Source organism: Mustela nigripes, chromosome 8, assembly GCF_022355385.1.
Source record: "Mustela nigripes isolate SB6536 chromosome 8, MUSNIG.SB6536, whole genome shotgun sequence".
NCBI lineage: Eukaryota > Metazoa > Chordata > Mammalia > Carnivora > Mustelidae > Mustela > Mustela nigripes.
The window spans coordinates 45144097-45171669 of NC_081564.1; the positions used below are offsets into that span (position 1 = coordinate 45144097).

At 37.7% G+C, this 27573-nt stretch overlaps 1 protein-coding gene across 4 annotated transcripts in view; it reads right to left on the bottom strand.

Annotated features, from left to right (window-relative positions):
- The window catches only part of OSBPL1A (oxysterol binding protein like 1A), a 225060-nt gene that overhangs the window by 49037 nt on the left and 148450 nt on the right, over positions 1-27573 (bottom strand). For all 4 annotated transcript variants that reach the window (XM_059409375.1, XM_059409377.1, XM_059409376.1 and 1 more), the window contains one exon: positions 24404-24560. In XM_059409375.1, coding sequence (XP_059265358.1) covers positions 24404-24560 — 157 coding nt within the window. The remainder of the gene's footprint in view (positions 1-24403; positions 24561-27573) is intronic.

The window sequence follows — 27573 nt, forward strand, 5'->3', positions numbered from 1 at the left end:
GTCAGTTTTGTTTTGTTTTGTTTTGTTTTTTTACAAGCAACATTTCACAAATGCTCTGACATCACATTATCACTGAGCTAACTCTAACTGGTTCTATCAAGACAAAGTGCTTGAGAACTAATAGCTAACATTTAGTGACTATTTACTCCATCTTAGATCCTGTGGTAACCACTTAACATGTATCGCCTCACTTAATCATCAAGGTAATGTGATAAACTAAGCACTCTGTAAATAACTTGTCTGTGCTCATACATCTAAAGAAGGAAGAACTAGGATTCTTCAAGAATCCTAGAGCCCTGGTCACCACCTGATTTGGGCAAACTCCAAATAACTACCTATTCCAAGCCTCAGTGTTTCCGTTTAGAAATATATATACGTAAATCCACAGACATAAAATTTCATATCATGGTGAGGTTCCAATAGACAATGTGTATACAGTAGAGTTTTAAAAAAAACTTTTAGTTAATTCATTGGTGGTTTGTAAACTCAATGTAATGTTTCATATAACTAGCTGTTCTAATAATACACACATACACATTTATATACCTATATGATGGGGTCAGAAATTTTAAAAATATGTATTGTTTTTTACTATGAGACTTTGCTAGTGATGTAGAACATTTATCCCAGTGTCCAACAAATAGAAACTCAACACAGACTGGATACTGATATTATTAATTACTTCAGGGAAAAACCATCTCATTTTTCCGTCTGAGTTGTTACAGATTTAAAACTGCTGGGGCACCTGCGTGGCTCAGTTTTTAAGCACCTGTTTTTGGCTCAGGTCATGCTCCCAGGGTCCTGGAACAGAGCCCTCCATCCGGCTCCCTGCTCAGCGGGAAGCCTGCTTCTCCCTCTCCCATTCCCCCTGCTTGTGTTCCCTTTCTTGCTGTGTCTCTGTCAAATAAATAAATAAAATCTTAAAAAATAAAAATAAAAAAGTAAAACTACGAATACTTTCTGGATGAATAATTTACTAATTACAATTTTAAAAGACCTAAAAAATGTTTATTGAACAATATTCATAACTATATAAAGTTTTGCACAGCGAAATAGCTAAGTATGTTGTCACCTCAGAGAAAAGCAGACTGTGAGTTGGTTTTGACAGACATGTTACCTCCGCATTGTAAGGCTTTTACACACGCAGGATAATGACTGGTTGAGCCAGTGGTCTCCCTTGTGAGAGGATACTAGCAGGCTGAGGCACATTTTAAAAAGAAAATAATAAATGGATTCCTATCCTCAGGCTAGAAAGTACTTCCTTTCACCAAATACATCACTGGGGTAAGACTTTAAGCATGGCTCCTCCATTCAGGTTTCTCCTCTGTACCTACTTGGGAAACCATCTAGAACTCAAACATGCTGTCTGTCAGCAATGGGATTTTTAAAAGCAGCTCTAACATTTAAATTTAAAACACTGTGGTAGTCTAGTGTTCCACACTCTGCTTAAATATCATAATTTTTTACTCCCCCTATCTTCATTTATCCCATTATTGATGTGTAATCTTCCCGAGATTAGGGATTATATCTTACAGTATCCCTCACAGTACAGAGTATTTTGCATGTACCACATGCTCAGTGTTTTAAAATAAATGGTTTTCCCTAACATCTCAAGTTAAAAATAGGTCAAAGAAAATCAGTGAAAAAATGAGAGATTTAGGATAAGTGAGGTATTAAGAACACAAATTTTGTCTCTAAGTCACTGTTTAAGAAAACGTTTTCAAAACCAAATTTCTTAACACATATTTTCATTTCTATTTAACAATTAAATACTTGTTCATGTTAAATATTCTGAAGGAATAATAAATTTAAGTAGAATATTCATTTGGACATTTAGAAAAGCAAAAAAAAAAAAAAAAAGAAAGAAAAAACCCCAATTCTTAGCTTTGATTCAAGATCAAATCATGAACTAAGTACCTAAGAAAATCATTACAGAGTGACTTTAATACATCTTAAATTGTAATACTGAAACTGTATGTATACATATATTATTATTTTGAACTTTTGTTTGTTCATCTATTTGCAGAATATACTAACTATGTCTCTTCTCAACTACCAGAATTCTTCTCCCCCAACCTAAATCCTTTCTTCCCCAAGTCCCAATTTAAATACCATGACCTCTGAACAACACAGGGGTTAGGGATGCTGACCCCCCACCACCGCCAGGTACTTGAAGGTCTGTATGTAACTTTTGACTTCCCAAAACTTAACTGCTAATAGTCCATTACTGGACCAGAAACCTTATGGGTAACATAAATTGTCTGATTAACATATATTGTGTATGTTATGTATATTTTATACTATATTCTTACAATAAAGTCAGCTAGACAAAAAAATGTCAATAAGAGTAAAATAAGGAAGAGAAAATATTTACAGTACTGTACTGTACTAATTGAAAAAATTCACAAATAAATGGACCCACACAGTTTAAACTCATGTTGTTCAAGGGTCAAATGCACAATTCTAATGAACAAAGCCTGGATTTGAATCTAACAGTCTTTAATTTCTATTATATTATTGATGCTTATTAATCATGCAAATTGAAAAAGTTTTCTGAAGTAGGAAACCACTGCAAATAAACTATAAAATTACACTCATAAGATTAAAAATTAGATTTTAAAACAATGTTACAGGAGCCAATTATGGCTGTAATAAAAAGTCACTTCATTTTCACAAACTATGGGTAATCTTACTTGAAACAATCTTTACATAGTCCATGTGGAATACAGTTCACCAATCTCTTTTAAAAAGGGTGAAAGCAAGTGATGTCCTAAGAAACCTCATCACATGGGTAAATATATTCTCCTCATTGGGTGAACATATTCTTACTTACAAGTCATGTGAAAGGTATCAAGTTTCATTTCTGGAAACGGATTACTCCCCTCTACCCTTTAGCTCTTCAGCTCCTAGTTAGGACAAAGAACCATAGGAGGTAAAACTCATTCTATCTGAAAGGATAAATTTCTACACACACTCTTATTCACCTCTCCACTTACTTCTTGAGAACACGGAAGGGTGTTGCTGTAGCCTTTTTTCCTTTTCCTTTTTTTTTTTTTTTTTTTAAGATTTTTATTTACTTGACACAGAGAGAGGGAGCGAGCACAAGCAGAGGGAGAAGAAGCCGGCTTCCCACGGAGCAGGGAGCCTGATGCAGGTCTTGATCCCAGGACGCTGAAATCATGACTTAAGATGAAAGCAGATGCTTAACTGACTGAGCCACCCAGGCACCCCTACTTAAATTCTTATTACCTTTAAATTCTAAGCTCTGCTGAACCTGCAGTTAGAAGACAGAAGATACTCAGTCAACGTTGCTGAGAGAAACTTTATGCCAGTTGGTTTTCTATTAATTAGGAATCTGTGTTGAGTAAACTGTCCACAGTGCATTTTTAATATAAAATAATTCTTCCATAATTACAACAATTTTAAAAAAAGTTATTTGTGTACTTTGAGAGACTGAGGAAGTTGACCTGAACAACACACATCTTCAGTGACACTAGAGTGTGCCAAAGGTAGTGGCACAAAGCGTGGGATAGATAAGATTCCTAGAAAAGACACAAAAAAACCTTAAGGTGAAAGAGAAAATGACAAAGTGGATCTCATTAAAATTAAAAACTTCAGTGCAAGTAAGATATTAAAAACATCTGTTCATTTTAAACAAATGGAAAGGCAAGTTTCAAACAACGAGAAAATATTCATGCTATATATATTTGATAAAGGATTATATTCAGAATATAAATAGAATTACTACAAATCAGTAATACAAAGACACACAATCCAATTTAGGCAAATCTGATACTTCACAAAAGATATAAAAATGGCTAATAAACATGAACAAGCACACAAAATCAATTAGGAAATGTAAACTAAAGCTGCAGTGAAATACCATGTCATGCCCATAAAACTACTAATGTTAGCAAGAGTATGGAGCACCTAAGTGTCATGTAGTGTTGAGAAATGGTGCAAGGACTCTGGAAAACAGTCCAGTTACATTTCATAAACTTAAACATAACACCTGCCTAGGGCTCCCAAAACTTGGCTCCTACATAACAAAGACAATGAAAATATGTCCATAAAAAGACATACGTAAGAACATTTAGAGCAGCTTTATTCATAACAACTGCAAACTGGAAACACCCCAGATGTCTGTCAACAGTGGTGACACACAGCACAAAAAAGCAATGAACACTGATATAGACAACAGGGATGAATCTCAATGACAATATATTGAGTGATTAAAGCCAGACTGAAAGGAAATATGTACTGTAATGACTCCATTTATAATGCACTTCCAGAATAGACAAGACTGATCTACAATAACAGGAATCAGAACAGTGACGATCTATGAAGGGTGAGCACTGACCAGAAGGCAGTTAGAGGGAAATTTCTGCAGTGATGGAAAGGTTCTACATCCTGAGTAGGGTGTTAGTAACATGGATAGATGCATTTGCCAAAACTCTTTAAATTATATACTTAAGATCTGTGAATTTCACTATATATACATTTTACTTCAACAAAGAAACAGAAAGAACCTATAATGTATTTATTGGTATATATCAGCATTACTCAAACTTTTTGTTCTGAAGATTGATTTAACTTTTAAAAATTGAGGATCCAAAGATTTAGTTCTCTTTTATTGTGGGTTATAACTACCACTATTTACTATGTTAGGAAAAAAAAAAAACCCAAAGCACTAACTTTTTACTTATTAATTCATTTAATAACAGTATATCCAATATATTGACATTTTTATGAAAAAATAATTACATTTTCCAAAATAAAAATGAGTAACAGTGGCATCATGATAGATTATCCAGACCAAAAAAAACAAACAAACAAACACACACACATATATATAGATAGATAGATATAGATATATTTATCAAAGAGAACACAGTGGCCTAATGATGTATTAGACATAAGGACTTAACAGATACGTACAGAACATTCCACCCCCAAATAGCAGAATATACATTCTTTTTGGGTGCACATGGAACACCCTCCAGATAGGTCACATGCTAGGCCACAAAACAGATTTAAGACAAACCATAACAAACATCTTTTGTGACTATAACAGTATGAAGATTTTTTAAATTAGGATTTACCTATTTGAGATAGAGAAAGCATGGGCGGGGGGCAGAGGGAGAGGGAGAGAGAGTCTTAAGCAGACTCTGTGCTCAGCACTGAGCCTGATGCAGGCTCGATCTCATGACCCTGAGATCACAATCTGAGCTGAAACCAAGAGTCGACTGCTTAACCGACTGTGCCACTCAGGTGTCTCATGACTGTAACAGTATGAAACTAGAGATTACTGACAAGAAGGAAAAACTGGAAAAAATACAAAATGCATGAAGGGTAAATAACACGCTACTAAACAACCAAAGGTCAACAAAGAAATCAAATAGGAAATAAAAAATTACGTTGAGACAAATAAAAATGGAAACACAACATTCCAAAATCTAGAAATAGAGCATAAGCAGTTCTAAGAGGGAAGTTTATAGTGATGAAGGTCTACCTCAGAAAGAAATATATCAGATAATCTAACCTTACACCTAAAGGAACTATAGGAAGAACAAAGCCCAAAGTTAGCATAAGCAAAAAAATAATGAACATCAGAGTGGTAACAAATGAAATAGAAACCAGGACAAGAGAAAAGATCAATGAAAGTGAGAGATGGTTCTTTGAAAAGACAAACAAAATTAGTAAATCTTTAGCCAGACTCATCAAGAAAAAAAGAATGTCCCCCCAAATAAAATTAGAAATGAAAGAGGAAAAATTACACCAATATAAAAGGTTGTAAGAAGAGACTATAATGAACAATTATCAGCCAAAAAACTGAATACTCTAGAAGAAACTTCCAAGACTGAATCAGAAATAGAAAATCTGAACAAACAGATTACTAGTAGAAAAACTGAATTAGTAACCAAACTCCCAACAAAATTCCAGGACCAGATGAATTCACAGTGAATTCTACAAAACATTTAAAGAAGAATTAATACCTATATTCTCAAACAGTTCTAAAAAATGGATGAGGAAGGAACATTTCCAAGTTTGTTTTACAAGGCCAGAATTACCCTGATACCAAAACCAGACAAAGACACTACAAAAAAAGAGAAAATTAGAGTCCAAAATTATAGTCCTGATAAATGAAGATGTAAAAATCCTCAACAAAGTATTAGCAAGCCAAATTCAACAATACATTAAAAGGGTCATACACTATGGTCAAGTGGGATTTATTGCAGGGATGCAGGATGTTTCAATATCCACGAATCAATCAACGTGATATACTACATAAACAAAAAGAAGGGTAAAAATCATATGCTTATCTCAATAGATGCAGGAAGAACATCTGAAAAATTCAACATCCACTTATGATAAAAACCCTCAACAAAGTGGTATACAGGAATCACACCTCAACATGATAAAAGCCATATATGACAAACCCACAGCTAACACCATATTCCATGGTGAAAAGCTGGAAGCTTTAAGATCAGAAACAAAATAAATGCCCACTCTCGCCACTTTCATTGTACTGCAAGTCCTAGCCACAGCAATCAGACCAAAAAAAAAGTCATCCAGTTGGTTAAAGAAGTAGTAAAATTCTCACTATCTGCAGATGACCTAATACTATATAGAAAAAACCCTAAAAACTCTATCAAAAAATTACTATTAGAACTGATAAATTTAATCAAGTTGCAGGGTACAAAATATACAGAAATCTGTCTTATTTCTATACTAATAATGAAGTAGCAGAAAGAGAAATTAAGAAAACAATTTCATTTATAATTGCATCAAAAAGAACAAAAATACCTAGGAATAAATTTACTCAATTTGGTAAAAGACTTGTACTCTGAAAAATGTAAGATACAGATGAAGGAAACGGACAATGACACAAATAAATGGAAATATACTCCATGTTCATAGACTGAAAAAATTTAAAGTTGTCAAAATGTCTATAATACCCAAAGCAATCTCTATTAAAATACCAATGACATGCTTCACAGAACTAGAATAAATAATCCGGAAATTTGCTTGTAACCACAAAAGACCCCAAACAGCCAAAGCAACATTGAAAAAGAAGTCTAAAGCTAGAGGTAGGTATCATGCTCCCTGATTTCAAAATATACCAGAAACGCTACAGTAATCAAAATACTATCATACTGGCATAAAAAGACCAAAATCAATGGAACAGAAAAAGAGAGCCAAAAAATAAACCATGCCTACTTAGTCAATTAATCTACCATGAAGGAGGCTGAACATACAATGGGGAAAAGAAAGTCTCCTGAATAAATGGTGCTGGGAAAACCGAACAGCTACATCCACAACCACTTCCTTATACCACAGACAAAGACAAACTGGATTAAAGGCCTAAATGTGAGATGGGAAACCATAGAAGAAAACACCGGTAATAAACTCTTAGACATCAGTCTTAGCAATATTTTTTTTGATAGGTCCCCTCAGGCTAGGGTAACAAAAGCAAAAATAAACTATTGGGACTACATTAAAATAAAAAGCTTTTGCAGAACAAAGGAAACCATCAACAAAATGAAAAGGCAACCTACTGCATAAGAAGATATTTGCAAATGATATAACTGGTAAGGGGTTAATATCCAAAATATACAAAGAACTTATACAACACTACACTAAGAAAAAGGTCCAAACAGAAGTGGGCAGAAGACCTGAATGCTTTTCCAAAGAAGACATACAGATGGTTAACAGACACATGAAAAGATACTAAATCAACACCACTTATAAAAAAATGCAAATCAGGGGTCACCTGAGTGGCTCAGTGGGCTAAGCCTCTGCCTTCATCTCGGGTCATGATCCCAGGATTCTGGGATTGAGCCCCGCATCGGGGCTCTCTGCTCAGCAGGCAGCCTGCTTCCTCCTCTCTCTGCCTGCTTCTCTGCCTACTTGTGATCTCTATCAAATAAATAAGATCTTTAAAAAAAAAAAAAAGGAAGAAGAAGATATGGTATGTGTGTATATATATATATATATATATACATACACACACACACACACACACACACACACACACACACACACACACAAAACGGAATATTACTCAGTCATAAAAAAGAATGAGATCTGTTTGTGGCCATGTGGATGGGCCTAAAGCATATTATGCTAAGTGAAAGGAGTCAGAAATACTAATTTCACTTGCAACAAATGAACAAACAAAACAGAAACAGAGTCATTGATGTAGAGAACCAACTGGTTTGTTGCCAGAGAAGAGGGAGGTGGAGGGTGGGCAAAATAGGAGAAGATGATTAAGAGGTATACACTTCGAGTTAAAAAATAAATCATCTGCATAAGGAATAGAGCCAATATACTGTAATCATGTTGTATGGTGATGGTAACTACACATACCGTTGTAAGCACTGTGTAATGCACAGAAATGCTGAATCCCTGTTGTCCACCTAAGACTGATATAATATTGTATGTTAACTATGCTTCAATAATAATTTTTTAAAAGTTATCAAGTAACAATCAAAAAAACTCTACAAACATTCATTTCACAAATATTCATTGAATTCCAGCTACTATGACTGGTTTTGAGGATAATAGGAGGCAGGATCAATAAAATATTCAAGAATATATATAGCTGAGAGACTTCTGTTCCAAAATGTCATTTTTCTAGGGGCAACTGCGTGGCTCAGTTGGTTAAGCATAGGACTCTCCATTTCGGCTCAGGCCATGATCAAGGTCGTGAGATCAAGCCCCAAGCTGGGCTCTGAGCTGGGCATGGATCCTGCTTAAGATTCTGTCTATCCCTCTCCTTCTGCTCTTTCCTCCATCCTCTCTCCCTCTCCCTCTTAAAACATGTGCACGTGCACGCACACACACACACACACACACACACACAAGAACAGTATCATTTTTCTGGATTCTGCTTTAAAAGTTGGCACTTCTTCATCTAAACAGTTTTAGAGACTGGAAATCATTAAGATATTTGAAAGCAATACTAAATCTTATCGTAATAAGGTAAAACTAAAAATTTCCAAACACAATTCATCTACAATAGTTTACCTGTCTAAAAAAATGGAAACAGTTTCATATTATCTTAACATTTAACTGTAGGAGTAAAACTAGTTTCTTTGGTCATTCAACTCAAGAATTTCAGCTTAAATTGCTTCAATATGATCTTATCATTAGGAAAATTATACTGTCATACAATTGGGAAAAATAAGGTTTTCCCTCCAAAATTGTTAAGAATTATTTCCACAGTCTTAAAAATACTGTTATTCCTTAGTCATGTAACAATTAGTTGAAACTGTAGTTGTAATACAGAAGGAGATTTAAGATCTTTGGGGGAGAAAAAGGTCTTCGAAAGCATCTTGTAAAGGAAATACTCTATAAGCGAATATATTGAAATCAACATAATTAAAATACCTAAAATTTACCTACACAGGGCAGTTAAATCCCCAAATCTACCTATCTTCATTTTTATAAAAGTGAGCTTCGACAGGTCTTAAAAAAAGGACTCTATCACTTACAATTCTTTTCTCGCATGACTGATACTGTAATGTACCTTCTCCCAACTTCCAGGTTTGAATCCAGACAACACAGGAACTGCAAGTTCTCTCTGCATAACTCGGATGCCATTCTCAAGCCGATTATCAGCCAGTGCCGTGACTTAGGGCTGAGTCATACGTGAAGGTGATCGGGTTAGATGACAGCTGTCTATTTAACCTGCTCTGAGACATCTTCAACTAAAATTAGCTTAGAGTCTTGGAAGCAAGTTGGTACAAGTCTAAGAGGAGAGCTTTAAGACTAGTCATATGTCTTTCTAGTTATTGCCCATCTTTTAAAAAAATCTAACTTGGTTTATTTTAAGCTTAGTGGGATAATTTCATGTAATTATTGAACATTACTATCTGGTTTTGCTGTATATTTTTCTAATGAGATTTTTCATTTTTGATCTTTTAATTTAGAAATTATCTATGAATAATAAATCTTGGTAAATCTGGCTCTGCACAGCAAAGAGGTCAGGTGGTTATATTTGTTTTACATGCTTTGATTTTATTAAGTCAAAACTGCATATTCAGAATTTCGAACTATTTTCATACTGGCTTTCTAAAACTTAGGATTCATTGACCAGTTCAGTAACATAGCAAGTGTACTTCCTGCTCCTGTTAGTTTACCACCACTACTGGACCAACAGGAGAGCCTAGAAAACCATTTCCAAGCCAAAACAGACTGATAAGAACATATAACAGTCCTCCCTTATTTGTGGTTTTGCTTTCTGCAGCTTCACGGTCTGGAAGCAGAGATCCCCCTTCTGATTGACTGTTACAAAGTCAACAGTAACCTAATGCTAATGTCGCAATGACTGAGTCATTCATCTCACCTCTCAGGTAGGCATTTCATCATCTCACATCATGATGAGAAGGGTGAATACAGTTTTGTAAGATATCCTGACACAAAGAACACATTCACATAGCTTTCATCACGGTATACTGTTAGAATTTTCTACTTTATTACTGCTCATCTTCTACTGTGCCTAATTTATAAATTAAACTTGACCATAGGTGTGTATGTATAGGAAAGAACAATGTACATAGGGTTTGGTACTATCTGTGGTTTCAGGCATCCACAGGGGGTCTTAGAAGGTACCCCCTGCAGAAAAGGGGCACTACTGTACCTATGAACTAGTCTTTTGGTTTAGAAAGATCATCTCCTTTTGGGCAGCTGGACCCCTCACTTTAGGCCTACTTCACAGTGCTTAGCATTAGTTGAGAAGAATGTGGGACAGAGAAACAGACCTTCACCTAGGGACAGGGAGCTCACCCTTATCTCTACGAGTAACCAGATTTCATGCTATGGGAGCTAGAATAGACGTGAAGTAACTGAAACGAAGCCGAGTGAGTAGATCGTGGTAAGGCCGTTTTGACCTAAAGGAAGTGGTTTTAATGACATGGAAACTGATGAAATGCATGGTGTGTATGGCACAGAACAGAGCCAGTGATCTTCCTCCCTGTCTCACACAAGAGTTTACTTACCTAAGCCTCACAGTGTGGGCAGCTAAGGAGCAGAAAGGCATCAAGATGATGAGCAGAATCTTCTATTCCTACCCCACCCCCCACCACATTCCAGAAAGGATCTGAGGCCGTTTTATTGCTAGCAATTTTGTTGGCAGGGGAGGGAAAAGAAAAGTTTCCTGACTCTATCAGAATTTTCTTAAAAAAAAAAAAAAAAAAAAAAAAAGAATTTTCTTAGACTCTATGCTAAGAAATGTCCTGTCTTGGAACCTGAATATGCTCCAGCTCGATAGGCAGTGCAAGGTATGGTGAGACCCTGAGCAGATCTGAGTGTTGATCCCTGAATGCAACTGTGGACCAAGATTGTATTTAACCGGCTACATGTTACCTGAACATTGAGGACCAGGGCTCGGGATCCCTGAAACAAGAGTTTGGGGGCTATGCAAAAAACAGGTAACAAGAGAAGACACAAAGAGAAGCAGAGATGGACTGAATGATAGCAGTGCCAATACCACTCCACCGCTTTCCTTGGCTCTGGACCTTTTAGGCTTATTTCCCTATAAACCATACCTACTCTTTCAGAATGAATGTTAACAATTTGTGATCTGCTTTAGCCAGTTCAACAGCCTGATTTAACTTCCTTTTTAAATGATCTGAGGTGCTTCTGACTGCTTACCATCAAGACAGATAGAATTTCTAGGCAGAGTTGAATTTCTAGTTCCTTTCTACTCCATGACACATAATATCTCCATGGTGATATCCAACATGTATGTTAGCTTCTCTTTGGTTTCCTTTCTGATTGCTTTGAACACAGCGAAATACCTGTACTGCAAAGGAAAGCATTCTTCCTCTTTTCTAAGAAGGTTTCTTCTGCTAAGACAGACTACACAGTGTCCTAAAACGTACAATCAGATCCAAGTAGTGTACCCGGCCTTCTGAGATTTTCTTGTTCTTTCTGACAGATTATGTCAGTCATATACTGAAGCCCAAAAGCTTGGTTTTCAATAACATGAGAATGCATAATTACTGAAGAAAAACAAGTAATTTCTATAAAAACATTATACCTGTAATTATTCCTGCATCCTTTGGAGTGATCTACTTTGGGAGGAACTCGGTGGATAGTGGAGATTATAGGAAAGTAAAATGATTTCCCCCCTTTAGGACTGTTTAAGAAGAGATACCAGATCTGTTTAAAATTGGCAGAACTTTCAACATCTTCATGTATTCCTTGGGTAGGCTCATGTTTACACAAGTGGAAGCTTATAAAGGCCCAGAGACTAGTTGCATGTCCACTTTAATCTGTAATACTGCCCAGCACTGAGCCAACAGCAGATGCATGCTTAATAAAGGCTCTGGAACTATGTTGTTAATTCACAGTAAATTATCATGTAAAAGAAACAAACAGAACTGAATTAAAGACTGGGACAAATTATCTTAAATTTCAGAATATGAAGCCTTTGTCTAGGTATATAAATCTTTGTTTTTCTAAATATCTAAAAAGGCCCCAAATTTTAAGAAAAGCACAAAGTCCCTGAAATCAGAAAACCTGGTTTGAATGCAGGTCTTATCATTTATTGGCTAAATGATCGGGGGCAAGTTAGTTAAACCTTCTGTGGTTCAACTTCCTCATTTGTAGAATTGAGGATATGATAATACCTGCCCTCCATCTAACTGAAAGATATTTGAGAATCAGAAGCTATGGAGTTTGTAAAAGTACATTACAAACATCAGTTTGTAATCCAAATGTAAACTGCAGCAATTAATATTATGCACGATATTGTAAATAGCCCTGGGTTCGAATACGTTTGGAAGACAGCAGCTTCAGAAACCAACAGACCTAGGTTCTAGCCATCTTGCTACCGGACTGTACTTCTGTAGGGCACTGGCCATTTTTAGAGAGAAAGCAGCTAAGGTGCGGACAGATTACATGCTTACCAGAACCAAATAGTTATATTAAGTCACTGAGCCAGAACGAAACCCAGAAGGGAAGAGAAAGCTCATTAATTAAGCTGATGGTTCTCAGTCACCTTCTGATCATGTTCCACTTTCACATACTAGAATTCATGGCAATATGAATATGAAGAGACTGAAAATGCCAAAGCACAGAAGCGAAACAACACTGTGAAGACTGTACGATTACTATCTACCTACTACTGCTCACCTATAGACACCTGTTTTGCTGAGACCAGTTAATGGCCTCAAATGTGCTCTTAGAGTCCAGCAAGGACTCTATTTTACTTCAGCACTGGTATGCAGTCATGCGCTCGCTCTCCCTCTCTCCCACCTCTTCCTAAAAGCTGGCTGTACCCTGCTGTACCAAACATCACATCTTATTCCATCATATTGGTACGTGTTCCTGCTGAATTATTTACATTTTCCACATTTGTCAGATGCAGTGGCACAATGCTTCCCGGTTAACCAGGATGTGTCATTAATGGGAGTCACGGCTGCATTAACAAGGAATTGGCTTTGAGAATACTTACAATGACAACATGAAATTTCATCCTAAGGTTTCAAATCCTGCTTCAACATGGTGTTATAACAACATGATTCAACAGCAGGTTATATTGCACAATTAGGGTATATTACATTTTATGCAGTCAATAGGCTTCAAAAGAGGTTTTTTGTTTTTTTTTTTTAAGATTTTATTTATCAGAGAGAGAGAGTGCACGCAAGGGGGGGGGGGGGGAGCAGTAGGCAGAAGGAGAAGCAGGCTTCCCACTGAGCAGGGAGCCTGATGAGGGACTCAATCTCAGGACCCTGGGATCATGACCTGACCTGAAGGCAGATGCTTAACGGACTGAGCCACCCAGACGTCCCAGAAAAAGTTGTATAAAAACCAAATTTTTATGAAGATTTAAAGGCACAAAGCAGTAAACTGTTAAAGGAACTCTATGCTTTTAAAACAGTCACTTCTTGGAGCACCTAGATGACTCACTGGGTTAAGCCTCTGCCTTCAGCTTAGGTCATGATTTCAGGGTCCTGGGATCAAGCTCCGTGTTGGGCTCTCTGCTCAGCAGGGAGCCTGCTTCCCCCTCTCTCTCTCTGCCTGCCTCTCTGCTTACTTGTGATTCCTTTGTCAAATAAGTAAATAAAATCTTTAAAAAAAGTCATTTCTTGATTTTATTGACCTTGGAAATCATTATTATTATTATTATTATTATTATTATATATGGTGTTTTCTGAAAGAGGTATATTCCTCCTAAGCTAACAAGCAAACAATACTGAAAAGCTGTCTGTCCCCAGAGGCAGTTTTCTCCTTTAGGCAAAATTTAGATTAGCATCGGCTCCAACAGGAAGGAGATACCTCAATGTATTTGTAAAGACCAAATCCCACATGCCATCAGAAGTCAGGATGCCCAACATATGAATCACTGGAATTAAGAAATGGACAGAGTAAGTAGAAAAAGGCAGGGCATTAAAAGACCAAGTTATCCTGACAGATTTTCTAGGCACTCAAAACCCTGTTTTCATTGGGAGGGTATATGTTCAAATAGAGCAAGATGCCAAGCAAGAATGTCCATTTTATTAATATTTAACTTCTTCCCTTTGATATTCTGAGGTTTTAAGTATATATAAAGCAAACTTGAAATAGAAATTAGATATTTACCTAGGAGATTCAAAAAGCCTAGGGATCAAAAGGAGAAGTAATGAGACCTCTCTCTGTATGGGGAAAGTAATCTCCAAGGACCAGGGAATGAATAACAGAGCTTTAAGCCTCCAGTCACCTCTTGTTTACACTTCTGACAATATTAAGTTTACAACCAGCTTTGCTGAGGCCAGGCACACCTTTCCACTCACAACAGAAAGAAAAGCCATGTTTCAATTTAACTGTATCTTTTAAAAATATAATGGAAATCAACTACAGAAGACATTAAATGTGGGGGCAATTTTCCTTATTTCACATTTATTAAAGGTAACAGTGTGATTCCAAGAACAACAGTTTCCTTTCAGCTACCTCTTTCCCAAATTTCAGTTTGTTTGTTTTTTTAAAGATTTTATTTATTTGACAGACAGAGATCACAAGTAGGGAGAGGCAGGCAGAGAGGCAGGCAGAGAGGCAGGCAAAGAGGCAGGCAAAGAGGCAGGCAAAGAGAGAGGAGGAAGCAGGCTCCCCGCTGAGCAGAGGGGGCTTGATTCCAGGAACCTGGGATCATGAGCTGAGGCAACAAAGGCAGAGGCTTTAACCCACTGAGCCACCCAGGCGCTCTCCAAATTTCAGTTTAAAGGACAATTTAAACTTCCAAAACACATCCAATGACCTTTTAAGTTAAAAGAAAGGAAGAAAACAATTCTACTTACCTGTTTTTGCCAAGGGTTTATCAGTTTTCTCCCTGAACATACCTGACATTTAATTAGACAAAGCCACTTTACACAAGTTGTCGTTTTAATTATCATAGCCAACATCCATTTTACAGATGAAGAAGTTGAGTTTCAAAAAAATTATAACTTGCTTAGGTCAGAAAAGTGGTAGATATGGGATTCAAACCCAGGTAGTTCTTAATGACTACATTGTTCTAATTCACTTAAATATTTTTTTTCCAAAGAACATATATTCATGTGAAAAATTCAGAAACAAAAATAGGATTAAAGTATCACTTATTAAAGCTTTTGAGTAAATGTATTTTCCACTATGTGTTAAGAATTAAAAATTCTGAGAATTATCTTTCTGGTTGGCAAATCTGGAAAAAAATATTTTCAGTCCACGTAACATTTAAAATCTAGTTTCTCTAAAGATATTATAGAGCACTGAAAATTGGTGAGTTTAACATTCCTACAGAAAAATGGGAAAAGGATATGAGCAATTCATGGAAAAAGAAATACAAAAAGACCTCAAATACACAAAAAGATGCTGAACAACATTCAGTGCAGAAATGGACACTCCACAGAAATAAGGACTTTGTTTGAAAAGTAACTTCAGTTTCTTGAATAGGGAAAATTATTCAACAAAACAGATTTGTTGAATAACTATATACACACACACACACACACACACACACACACACACACAGAAAAGCAGGGTCAAGAACTGTATGTATGCATTTTCTATCATTTGGATGAAGAGACAATAGGATTTGTAGTAATAATGACTGCATTTGGGGAAAGGAGGGAGCATGGCTAGTTTAAAAAGTGAGAGTTAAAATTTGTGAAATATGCCCTATTACACTTCTGAACTTTGAAGCACATGCATGTATCACCAGTTAAAAGTTTTGAGAATAATCTCTTCTCTAAATATGACATATAGGCACACATACATGCATTTTTTAAAAAAGAATTTATTTATTTATTTGACAGACAGAGACCACAAGTAGGCAGAGAGGCAGGCAGAGAGAGAGAGAGAGAGGAGGAAGCAGGCTCCCCGCTGAGCAGAGAGCCAGATGCGGGACTCTATATCCCAGGACCCTAGGATCATGACCTGAGCCGAAGGCAGAGGCTTAACCACTGAGCCACCCAGGTGCCCCACATACGTGCAATTTTTAAGGGCTGTAGACAAGTAACCCAAATGATTAGTATCAAGGAATGTGAAACCAAAAGAATTGGAATCAGCATATATTAAGTGGAAAAAAAGAGCCAAGTTATACAGTTTATCTTTTATAATTAAAAAATGAATATGAACATATCTTAACACTGCTTATATTAAAAACTAGGAGACTGTAATAATGATTACATTTAGGGGGAGGAGGGAAACAACAGTGAGGGGAAAAGAATGGAAACTAGATTTTTCTAAACATACCTTGTTTTGTATTTTTGACTTTGAAATCATGTAACTATTTCACTTAACCTGAAAAAAAAAAACCCTGAGTCAAAGGGAATCTCTAAAACCTGAAAGCATGTGAAACAAATGAAATCTATCTATGTAACAAGTTAGTAGTTTAACTACACAGAATGTGGCCTTCAAACACAACACTACTTTACATCCCAGAAGGAATATATTAAAAGGAACTACAAAGAAAAGCTGAAATTCTTTTCAGCAACCACACTGTTGGTAACAATATTTCTACGGCTGTGTGTGTGTGTGTGTGTGTGTGTGTGAGAGAGAGAGAGAGAGACAGAGAAACTAAATGTATTAAAGAAAATAGGTAATTATTAAATGTCATTAGGAACCATATATTGCAAATAAAATCAAAGGAATTAGAAGGAAAACCCTAGGATCCAAAATTTTAACTAGAAATATCTTGGGATGAACTCATGAAGCACTTTTCCTTACAAGGAGCAGGGGCTCACCTCTCCTGAAAAGGACTGAGAACTGTGGCCAAAACAGTAGTACAGAACATTCTTACTACAGGAATTGTTATAGCTAAGTATTATTTCCCGCTAAAATGAAATGTGGCTCCTTAGAGAAAAAGCCGACTCTAGATCTGGGGCAGGAAGCATACCAGATAAGCCTGAAACATCTCTTTGTATCAGAAAGCAAAGCAGCTATCAGAGACAACTGAATTACTGTATTAAAATACGTAGGGGCGCCGAGTGGCTCAGTGGGTTAAGCCTCTGCCTTCAGCTCAGGTCATGATCTCAGGCTCTTGGGATCAAGCCCCGCATCGGGTTCTCTGCTCAGTAGGGACCCTGCTTCCCCCTCTCCCTCCATCTGCCTCTGCCTACTTGTGACCTGTCAAATAAATAAATAAATTCTTTAAAAAAACAAATAAATATAAAATTATACCTAAAAAAATAACTACCTGGGTCCTGTCAGAAGGACACAGAGGGTCTCTCTTTGACCAAAGATGGGAAAAATAGCCATAAGAGATTTATGCAGCCCAATGCATACATTCATAGATCACCTCTGGAGGATGTTAGGGAACCAACATATTCTGAAAATAGTTTTTTCTTTACAAAATGGTCCTACCTAAGTAGAAGGAAGGACAAATGTAATACAGCCATTTTACAGATCCTAATAAAACAAGGATGTTGACACTGACCAGTAGTGGCTGCTAAAAATCATTAGGTTCAAGGCTGTTGGACAACGTTATCATGGATGTGCCAGACTGACAATGCCTGATACCCCAGGACATCAATCTCAATGTTATAAAAAGGAAAACCAGACAGCATGTGCTCCCCAGTGGACGTAACAGCAGGTACACCTATGAAGTATTTTGTGCCAAACAGTTCAAACCTAAATCTGGCTGAGCCTCTCTATATAACCATCTGTTTAAAGGCAATTCAGGAGTAAAAGAATACGTTAAGTGACACCATGGGAATGCAACCAGCAATATCCGAATTGAGGGTTACTCTACAGGACAAACAACCACGTTTCTTCTGCAAACAACTGGCAAGAAAACAATGAGGAAGAGGAGAAGTCTAGAGATTAAAAGAGATTGAAGATACGTATAAACCAAATGCAGTATGTGGACCTTCTGGATTTGAATTAGTAAATGACATTTTAGATCTAATTACAAAGTGGCATTTATGAGACAATTAGGAAAAAATGAATACTATTTGATGATGATCTGAGACACTGGTTTTTAGGTATCATAATGGTACTGTGGTTTTAGAAAATAAGAGTCCCAGTGTTTTAAAGATTCATACTAAATTAAAGATGAAACTGTATTTCGGATTTGATATGATTTTTAAGATAATTTCTGAAAGTACAGGCTGGGGGGGTATGAAGATAAAACAAAGTGGGGCACATGATAGATACCGAAGATGAATGATGGATGGGAATGAGGGGTTCATTATGTATGATTCTACTTGCATATGGGTTTGAAAACTCCTTTAAGATAGTTTCTAAAATGCAATTATGTGCTACAAAACACAATCTTTACTCTTCTTCATATCAAGGCAAACAAGACAACATTAGCTATTTGTTATTTTGCTCACTCAGGCCTCGCTCTGCAGATTATGGCTGCCCTAGAAAACTACTCTCATCTGCCCACAAAAAATCACTGGTCTAGAACAGATCTGAAATGAGCCCTTAGAGTCAGATAAAAGTATATCTCACTATCATTTGCTTACAGAATGCTACAACTAGAAAGATTTTGTTTTGCCAACAGTGTTTTAAAGAGCCCCAAGCACAAAAGAGGTGTTTTAGGGGTCAGGGCAAGACAAGGGGGTGGTCCTATGGGCCTCAGCACCTGCTTTTAAAACAACTTACTAAGGCTGAAAAGGTGGTCTGTGAAAAGATGTCTCAGCTTTCCTAAAGTAATTTCGGAGAATAAGTTTTAGGAAGGTGATTATCGTGAATCTAGACCCTAATGGTCTTTGCTTTTTCCTTTCTAATATACCCCAAGTGACTCCCTGGCCTAACAACTTGGTAGTTCTAGATAAGCTTTTTTTTTTTCTTTTTTAAAGATTTTATTTATTTGATAGAGAGATTGAGAGAGAGAGAGCGCACAAGTAGGCAGAACGGAAGGCTAAGGGAGAGGGAGAAGCAGGGTTCCTACTAAGCAGGGAGCCTGATGTGAGGCTGGATCCCAGGACCCTGAGATCATGACCTGAACTGAAAACAGCTGCTTAACAGACTGAGCCACCCAGGCACCCCCCCAGACAAACTTTTTGCATTTGAACCTTTTTTGTTGGGTGCCTAGCTCCCATTTGTCAAGTTCTTATTAGTCCAGGAATCCCCAAACGCGTTTTTGTTGGAGAGGTGGGGGCCCCATGTAGTCGGAGTGGCCTTCGGGCATCCAACCTGCCGATGCGTCCCAAGGGCCCCCTCTCCACTGTCTCCTCCCCTCCCCCTCACTAGCCAGCTGCAGCTCTAGGACTGCCAGGTCTGCCTCCCACACACTCAGCGGTACCCTGGCCCAAATTCTGCTCTCTGCTTCCCAGAGTAAATAAGTACTCTGGGACAAAGTGAAGGCTGAGCGTGTAGATTCACTGTGTCCTTGGAACCTGCTGGTCCCTGCAGCCTCACAGGCCCTACCACAAATCTGAGTAATTCTGGGTAGGCTCTTGCTCTTTTTTCCACAATTCCTCGGTCTTTTGAAAATCAGAGATGCACCTGGACTCCGGCTAATATGACCCCGATCACTACATGACCATAGGGAGTTACCCCAAACATTCCTGACAGACAGGAGTATTTTCTTCAGTGCAGGGCACCAAAGGACATCTGGGGCAGGGAAGGAGGCGGGGTGACTTGTTACTAACTCTGTGCCCTGACCTAATCAAGTCTGAAAGCAGATAATCTGTCCTGTATCTGCAGGGAGATTTCAAAACCAAGATGGCTTTATTCTAGTGATTAGATGTATTCAAAGTTGAATCATTTCTTACCACTAAAAACATTCTCTCAGTCTCAGAAGTTACTGCCTTTGCTTGTGTTCTCAATCTCTTTAAATTAAGGTTTGACTCCAACTTTAAAGCATATTCTTTGTATGACTTTTTCTAAACAGAAGACAGCTGTTATCTGGCGACCTAATAATTCAATTCTAAAGCAGTTACGAAGGATAAATAAAGGGTAAGCAAAGCGATTATCTGCAGTCCTAATCTGCCATTTCAGCAAAATAAACCTTTGTGATTCGTAGCTACGTTTACTATAGAAGACTTTATTCAAGTAAATATATCAATATAACAAGTACATTAACTAGAATCAGATACAAACTTAGTCCCTATCACATTTCTGTTGTAAGAAATCCTTCCCTATTTCAAAACTGCAGATACTTTATATTTCCTTTCGAGAGTTTTAAAATTTTGTTCTTTCAAATTAAAGCATTTAGTTCATCTAGAATTTATTTATATTTGTGTATATGAAATAAGGATCTGTTTCCTTTCTTGGGTTTTTTGGAGGGTGCCCATTAAATGACGGTCTCAGTACCATGTACTGAACAATCCATTCTCCCCCCGCTGACCTGCTATGCTAGCTCCACTCCATACACCAGGTTGCCTAGACAGGTGGGTCTTGGGACGTTTTACTTCAATTCTACAGGTCAGTCTGCCTGCAGGACAATTCTGCACTAAAGATTTACCATCAGTTTTGACATGTAGTAGAACAAAGGCCTTCCTTTCCCCCAACCTGGTTCTCAAGCACTATCTTGGCTCCTCAAAGCCCTATGTACTTAAATACATATTTCGGAATCCATGTTTCAACTTCCAAGGAAAACGACATTGAGATTTTAATTAATACTACATTGAATCTGCAGATCAACTTGGCAAAATTATGAGAGTGTACTTGCCTTTTCAGTAAGTTTTAGGTCTTTCGGTCAGTTTTAATATTACATTTTTTGCTAAGATTTATTCCTAGGTAAGAGACTTTTTAACAGACACTCTTAATATGCACCCTCCCAGTTTTAGCTGCAGTTTGTCTGCTGATGGCACATAGAAGTGGAAAAAGCTGATTTTGTATAAGAGCAACTTTGCCAAACTTCTCTCCCACTTCTACCAATTTGTCTGTAGATACTTATGGTTCTGTTTATTTCTAGATCTCTGGGTATATAAGATGTATGACTATGGCCTCTGAATAATGCTGAATAGCAAAGATGATAGCAGACAACCTCGTCTTATTCCTGATACTATAATTACTGTGCTTAATATCTCATTAAGTAATTGTTCCTTGTAACTTTTAACTAGATCAGAGAGTTTCTCTTCTATTTTTGGTTTGTTAAGATATTTATTAATCATGAATGACTTTTATTTTTTAAATTTATTTCTTATTAGCGAGAGTGAGCAGGGGGAGGGGCAGAGGGAGGAGAATCTGAAGCAGACTCCATGGTGACCATAGAGCCCAACACGGGGCTCAATCTCATGACCTACGAAATTGTGACCTGAGCCAAAATCAGGAGTCCAACCCTCAACCAGGTGAGACACCCAGGTGCCCTGCTTTTCATCTATTAAGATGATGGTATGCTTTTCTCCTTTTATTTATTAATGCTATTAATACAGTAAATAATATTTATGGAATCATAACATGGATCCATTGTTTCACACTCTAATCTATTCTACATTTGTATCTTTTATACCATATCCAGAGACACGATGAAATAAATATCCACATTTTGATCAAATATAACAACTTGGGTCAAACTGCTGACAAGTTAAAAGATTAGAGCTCTGAATACATGTTATAAATTAGTCTAAGTGGAGAGAACTGATCCTGTGGAACACAGCCAAGATGACAAGAAGCCCTGTAAATAAAAACCTGACTATAGCATAGTGTAGGCTAATTTTCCACAAAGCAACTCAAACCACCCCCTGCCCCCACTCACTCGCTCTGTTGTTCACTGTCTCCCTCCCTCTTTTCCTCCCACAGATGAGAGACAAATGAGCATAAGCAGGGGAGTGGAAAAGTGAGCGGGACAAGCAGACTCTGCGCTGAAGACGGAGCTCAACTCAGGGCTCAATCTCACCACCCTGAGATCATGACCAGAGCCCAAGTCAAAGGTCAGATGCTAAACTGACTGAGCCACCCTGGCATCTCTCTAGCTGCTTTTCTAAAACCAACACCAAAATTATTACTACTGATTCAAATTATTCTTCATATCATCAAAATAATTGTCCATTATAAATGCAGATTATTTATAACACAATTGAGGGCACAGGCAAGATGGATTTGATAATATTGAATACTCCACTTTTCTATTCTGAAATGAAACTTTTATTTTATTTTATTTATTTATTTGACAGAGTGAAATCACAAGTAGGTAGACAGGCAAGCAGAGAGAGAGAGAGAGAGGGAAGCAGGCTTCCTGCCGAGCAGAGAGCCTAAGTGGACTCGATCCCAGGACCCTGAGATCATGACCTGAGCCGAAGGCAGAGGCCTGACCCACTGAGCCAACCCAGGCGCCCATGAAATGAAACTTTTAAATTATTTATGGCATATGCTCTGTTTATTTGATCAGAAAGAACTTCATGCAAAAAAACAAAACAAAACAAAACATAACAATTACTTTTTAAAATAGGAAGCTGTTATGTTTTCCTCATACATCTGATTGCTGACAATTTCCTAACCTGCCTACTTTTAAATAACTAAAGAATATTTTATCACATTTATAAGCCTAATAAATTGCAGTTCATTTATCACTTTAACTTTTCTGGTGAGGTCACTACCTAGAGCTGCATTCCTTTGTAATTTTTCTTAGTGACCTGCCCTGATTTCATTTTTTAACAATTTCACCTTAACTTCCTCATCTTACCATTCTGGGTTTGACTAATTAAGATGCAACACAGAATATATGAATATAGTAGAATGTATTTGTCAAGTGCACAGTAACTACTGATAGGATGAAAGCACACACACCAGGGCCCCTGAGCCCAGAAGAGCACTAGAGAAATGTGTCTTCCGCCCCTGGCTAGGAGAGCGTCTGAGTACAGTGGCTCTTTCTGCTATTTTAACAATTTAAGCTATTTGTAGGTTTCTCACATCAGATTTCACCTGTGTTCTCATCAGACCATCAGGACGTCTGATTGCTAGGCCTGCCAGGAGTCTTGTTAGGGATTTCATGTCCTACGCAGAACTTATTAGCCCTGGACTCCCAAAGGAGTGGGCAGAAGCTGCAGAAGGCAATCGGGAAAGACATTCACTCACTGCTCACCACATAATGTGCAACGGTATACTCCATCCGTGAGTGTGTTTGGAGGATACCTTCTGGCCTTTTAGTTAGTTTGTTACCTCTAACTCATTGATGTTTTCAAAATAAGCACACACTAAGACTGTTTTGTTAGCAAGGGGCAGATACACATAAATCAGAAATGATATGGACATTTTTCCCTGGGAGAACAATTGAGACCAACTGGGACCAGAATCATGGCACAGAAATGGAGTGAGAGTTACACAACCTACAAGTACTAAACAAACAAAAACTATCTCGTAGAAATTAACTGTTAATAAGTTCTTACCCCCAAAGTGCTTTTTACACCAGGATCTACCCTTAACCTGTAATTTGATCAATATTTTACAAATAGCAGCAGGTACTCGAGCCACTGCGTGTGCACGCTCATGCAGAGACAAGGGAGCTCCGGTGTCTGCTGCATCTCAGGAATTTGGGACCATCTCTAGGATGAAATCATCAAGGGAATAAAAAGATACTAATGTTATTAGACAGTGTAAAACGGATCTGTTCGACAAAGCCTGGAGCTTAATAAAAGTCTTTGTTTAAATGTAACTAAATTGTATCAACAGGCAGGCAATATTACAGTCCACTCTTAATAAAACCACCAAGCGGATCGAATGACCAGAAACTAAAATAGCACGGGGAGGCAGAGTCATAAAACATGTATGATGAAAAGAGGAGCCCAGCATCAATGGCAAAAGGCAGTTCTGAAGAGCCTAGCTAAATTGTCAGCTAGAGGATTTGTGTCCCCGAAACCATGGTTGCTAACATCACGTTGTATGCTTTGTTCCTACAAGTACAGATGATGCTCTTCTCTTAAATGCATCAAGTCCTAATAGCAATATAAACACAGGGCGGGAAAAACAAAGAGAAGGCGTGCTTTTCTTCATGAACCAGAAGTATCTTATAAGAGTTAGCAATGGTAACCATTAAAGGCCATCCTACCTGTGTTTTTTGATGCCATTGGAGAGAGCATCTCCACCACCGCAGTCTTTTCCTTCTGACATTCTGTGTTTTCTGCTGCTCAGGGGCTCTCCTTCCTCTTCCAAGGAGCACGCCGTTATGGCTTCCAGTCGACTCAGGGACCGCTCGGACTCGGACTCTGTGGCAGAGCAGGTTCATACTCAGTGAACTGAACTTGGGTGCGAGGTTGCAGTAACAATGGATATCTCCCCTAACACATTAGGCTTTGAAACTTAAGCAGCCTACTTTGTCCTTTAACAATCCATCCGTTAATCACCTCCTCGGGAATTTCTGAGAACCTGCACCCAATAAGGCTGAAGTGGGTTTATGAAACAGGTATAGGCTTATATAAACTTACAGTTAAATAGATTTTATACATTACAAGAGATTTCCAGAGATTACCCAATTCTTTCAGAAATCATACTCAGTAGTTCCCCCTGCCAAATTTCTATTTTTACGTTCCTTCTCAAAGCATCTTAAGCATAACTTACCAACAAAGCATTTATTTTAAAATTCACGTATAAGAAAAAGCTATAGTGGTTGTACTTGTGGGAAGTTTAAATTACAGCTGATACTGTAGACACAAAAGCAAAGGTAATTTTAAAAGCCTTCAAAAAATACTTCTTCTGCTATGACATTATTTAAATCCTCAAGAGCTAAAGCTCAAAGTGTCCATATAAAATCCAATTATCAGGCAGGCATTTTGAGGCTAGAAATACCATGTTCCTAATTGGCTATGTATTCCGGGTAGAGCCATCTGCCTGTTTGGGAATACTAAAGACAACTTATTTTTATACAACACATTATAGTTTCCAGGCATGATCCCATTTGTCATCTCCTTTTCGCACTTCCAGGGTGCCTTGGTGACAGCAAGGCAGGACTACTGCTTAACCAGTGTGCTGATGGTCTCATGGTTTGTGAGTCAGATGAACCAGGCAGGATCTGAACTCAGGTTCTGACTCGTTTAATGCTCTATAGATTTCAGCTCAATACAGCAACCTCCCCAAAACTCTATATTGTACCCACATTTCTATTAAAATGTAACTCAAGGGAACTTCTAACTCCCCTACTTAAGCAGAGGACCATACATACTCAACTGTCCTCAGCTCCAGGCAAGCACTCTTACACACATTCAAGCAAACTTCCTTAAGCGAATTTATTGGCCATCTGCTTATATTACTGCTAACCTATTCAGGAAATCAAATTTGTTAGTGCTTTCTTTTCCCTTCGCAGCATTCTGTAACTCAGCCAACATCAAGGAACCTTATTTTTATCACATCAGGCTAATTACAGATCTCCCTTGACTTACAATGGGGTTTATCCCAATTAACTCATCATCAGTTTAAAATATTAAGTCAAAAATGCATTTAATACACCCAACCTACCCAACATCTCAGCTTAGCCTAGCCTACTTAAATGTGCTCACTTACATTAGCCGACAACTAGGCAAAATCACCTGACACAAAGCCTATTTTATAATAAAGTGTTGAAAATCTCATGTAATTTACTGAATGCTGTACTGAAAAACAAAACAGTTGTCTGGGTAGAGAATGCATGCCAGTTGTTTACCCTCGTGACTATGTGGCTCTCATACCACCCTGGCCTGGTACTAGCTCTGGGAGAGATCCAAATTCAAAGTTGGATGTATGGTTTTTAACTGAATTTGTATCGCTCTCACATCACCATAAAGTGAGAAGGAAAATTGTAAGATGAATCACTGCAAGGAAGGGAACACCACAGGAACAACTGCTGGACAAACACAATTGCAGGTTGGACAACACATCTTGAACTCTGAACTCTGGACCCACTCCATGGTGTTTAGTTACTTGGAGAAAGTCTTTCAATGCCGGTTAAGTTATTTTTTTTTCTGTAAATATAATTTTACTGGAATTTCCAAAAATATATCTTTGTTCAGTCCTATACTTTATAACAAAGAAACAGATAAATTTAAAAAGACTTATTTTTCATTGTCAGTTTAAACAGTGACAATCTTTTATTGAAAAAAATTAAAGACGACCTGAATAGCCAATAACAAAGAACAGCTGCCCAATAGATGAAATTAGTTGTTAAAATTGCATTTATAAAAACAACTTAGTAAAACAAAAAAATGCTTTTAACAAAATGTTAAGACAAAAATAATCAGGATACCATTTTGCAACTCTAAAATACAGAGCAAAAAAAAATAACTTCACTCTTTTTTAAAGAAAGACCAGGCTGGTTCAGAAGTACATATAGACGAGAGCAGTAAAATCACAAAAGTCTGTCTCGGGCACACTGAAGTAAGGGGATCGGTCAATTTTCTGGGCTACAAAGATGGGTATGAGGAAAGACTATGTGGGAGAGGTAGTGCCTCAGGAAAATCTTCACAGAAAGAAGCGGGTGCTCAGGTCGAGGGAAGAGCGTCCTTCAGTGGAAGCTGCCTGAGCAAATCTTGTACCAAGGATGACAACTGGTCTGGAGCTGCAGGTGGATTTTTCACACCTACATTTTCAAATTTGTTTCATATTAAAAAAATTAAGAATTTGCAGAGTCAAACAAAACACTTTTGTCTGTATTGATTAGTATTATTTAAGACGCATGAGGACTTCATAATTCAGATATCATGAAAACCAAAAAGCACTGGAGCAAACTTCAGGCATTTACTAAATGGCACTAAGCACAGGACAACATGTTTGCTATCCAACAGCTACCAATGAGAAGACCTGTGTTCACCTACAAAGGAAATTAACAAAAAGCAGGTATTTGGTAAACACCAAACAAGAGATACAGCAGTTAAGAGCTTCTATAAAGCAAAGAGACTTTTTCTAAAACAAGACTTGAACTTAGTGAACGTGAGCTCAAGACCTACCACCTTCACCCACACTACTGCCCGCCAAGCTCTCCCCCAGAGACACACGGTGAGATGGCGGTACAGCTGTGGGTCCTCCGTGGCTGGTGGTACAACCTGACTCCCTCTCTGCCCCCTCCTAGCCGGCCTGTCTTCCATTCTCTTTCTCCCGGTTGTTCTACCTCCCCCCTCCCCCAATCATTCCTCCCAACCACCTTCCCTCTTTACTACAAAGAGGCTATCCCCACCCTTTCCCTGGAGGGCTCTACCAAAGGTCACCAATTACCTGCATACCGCACAGTCCAAGGGTCATTTTGCAATTCTT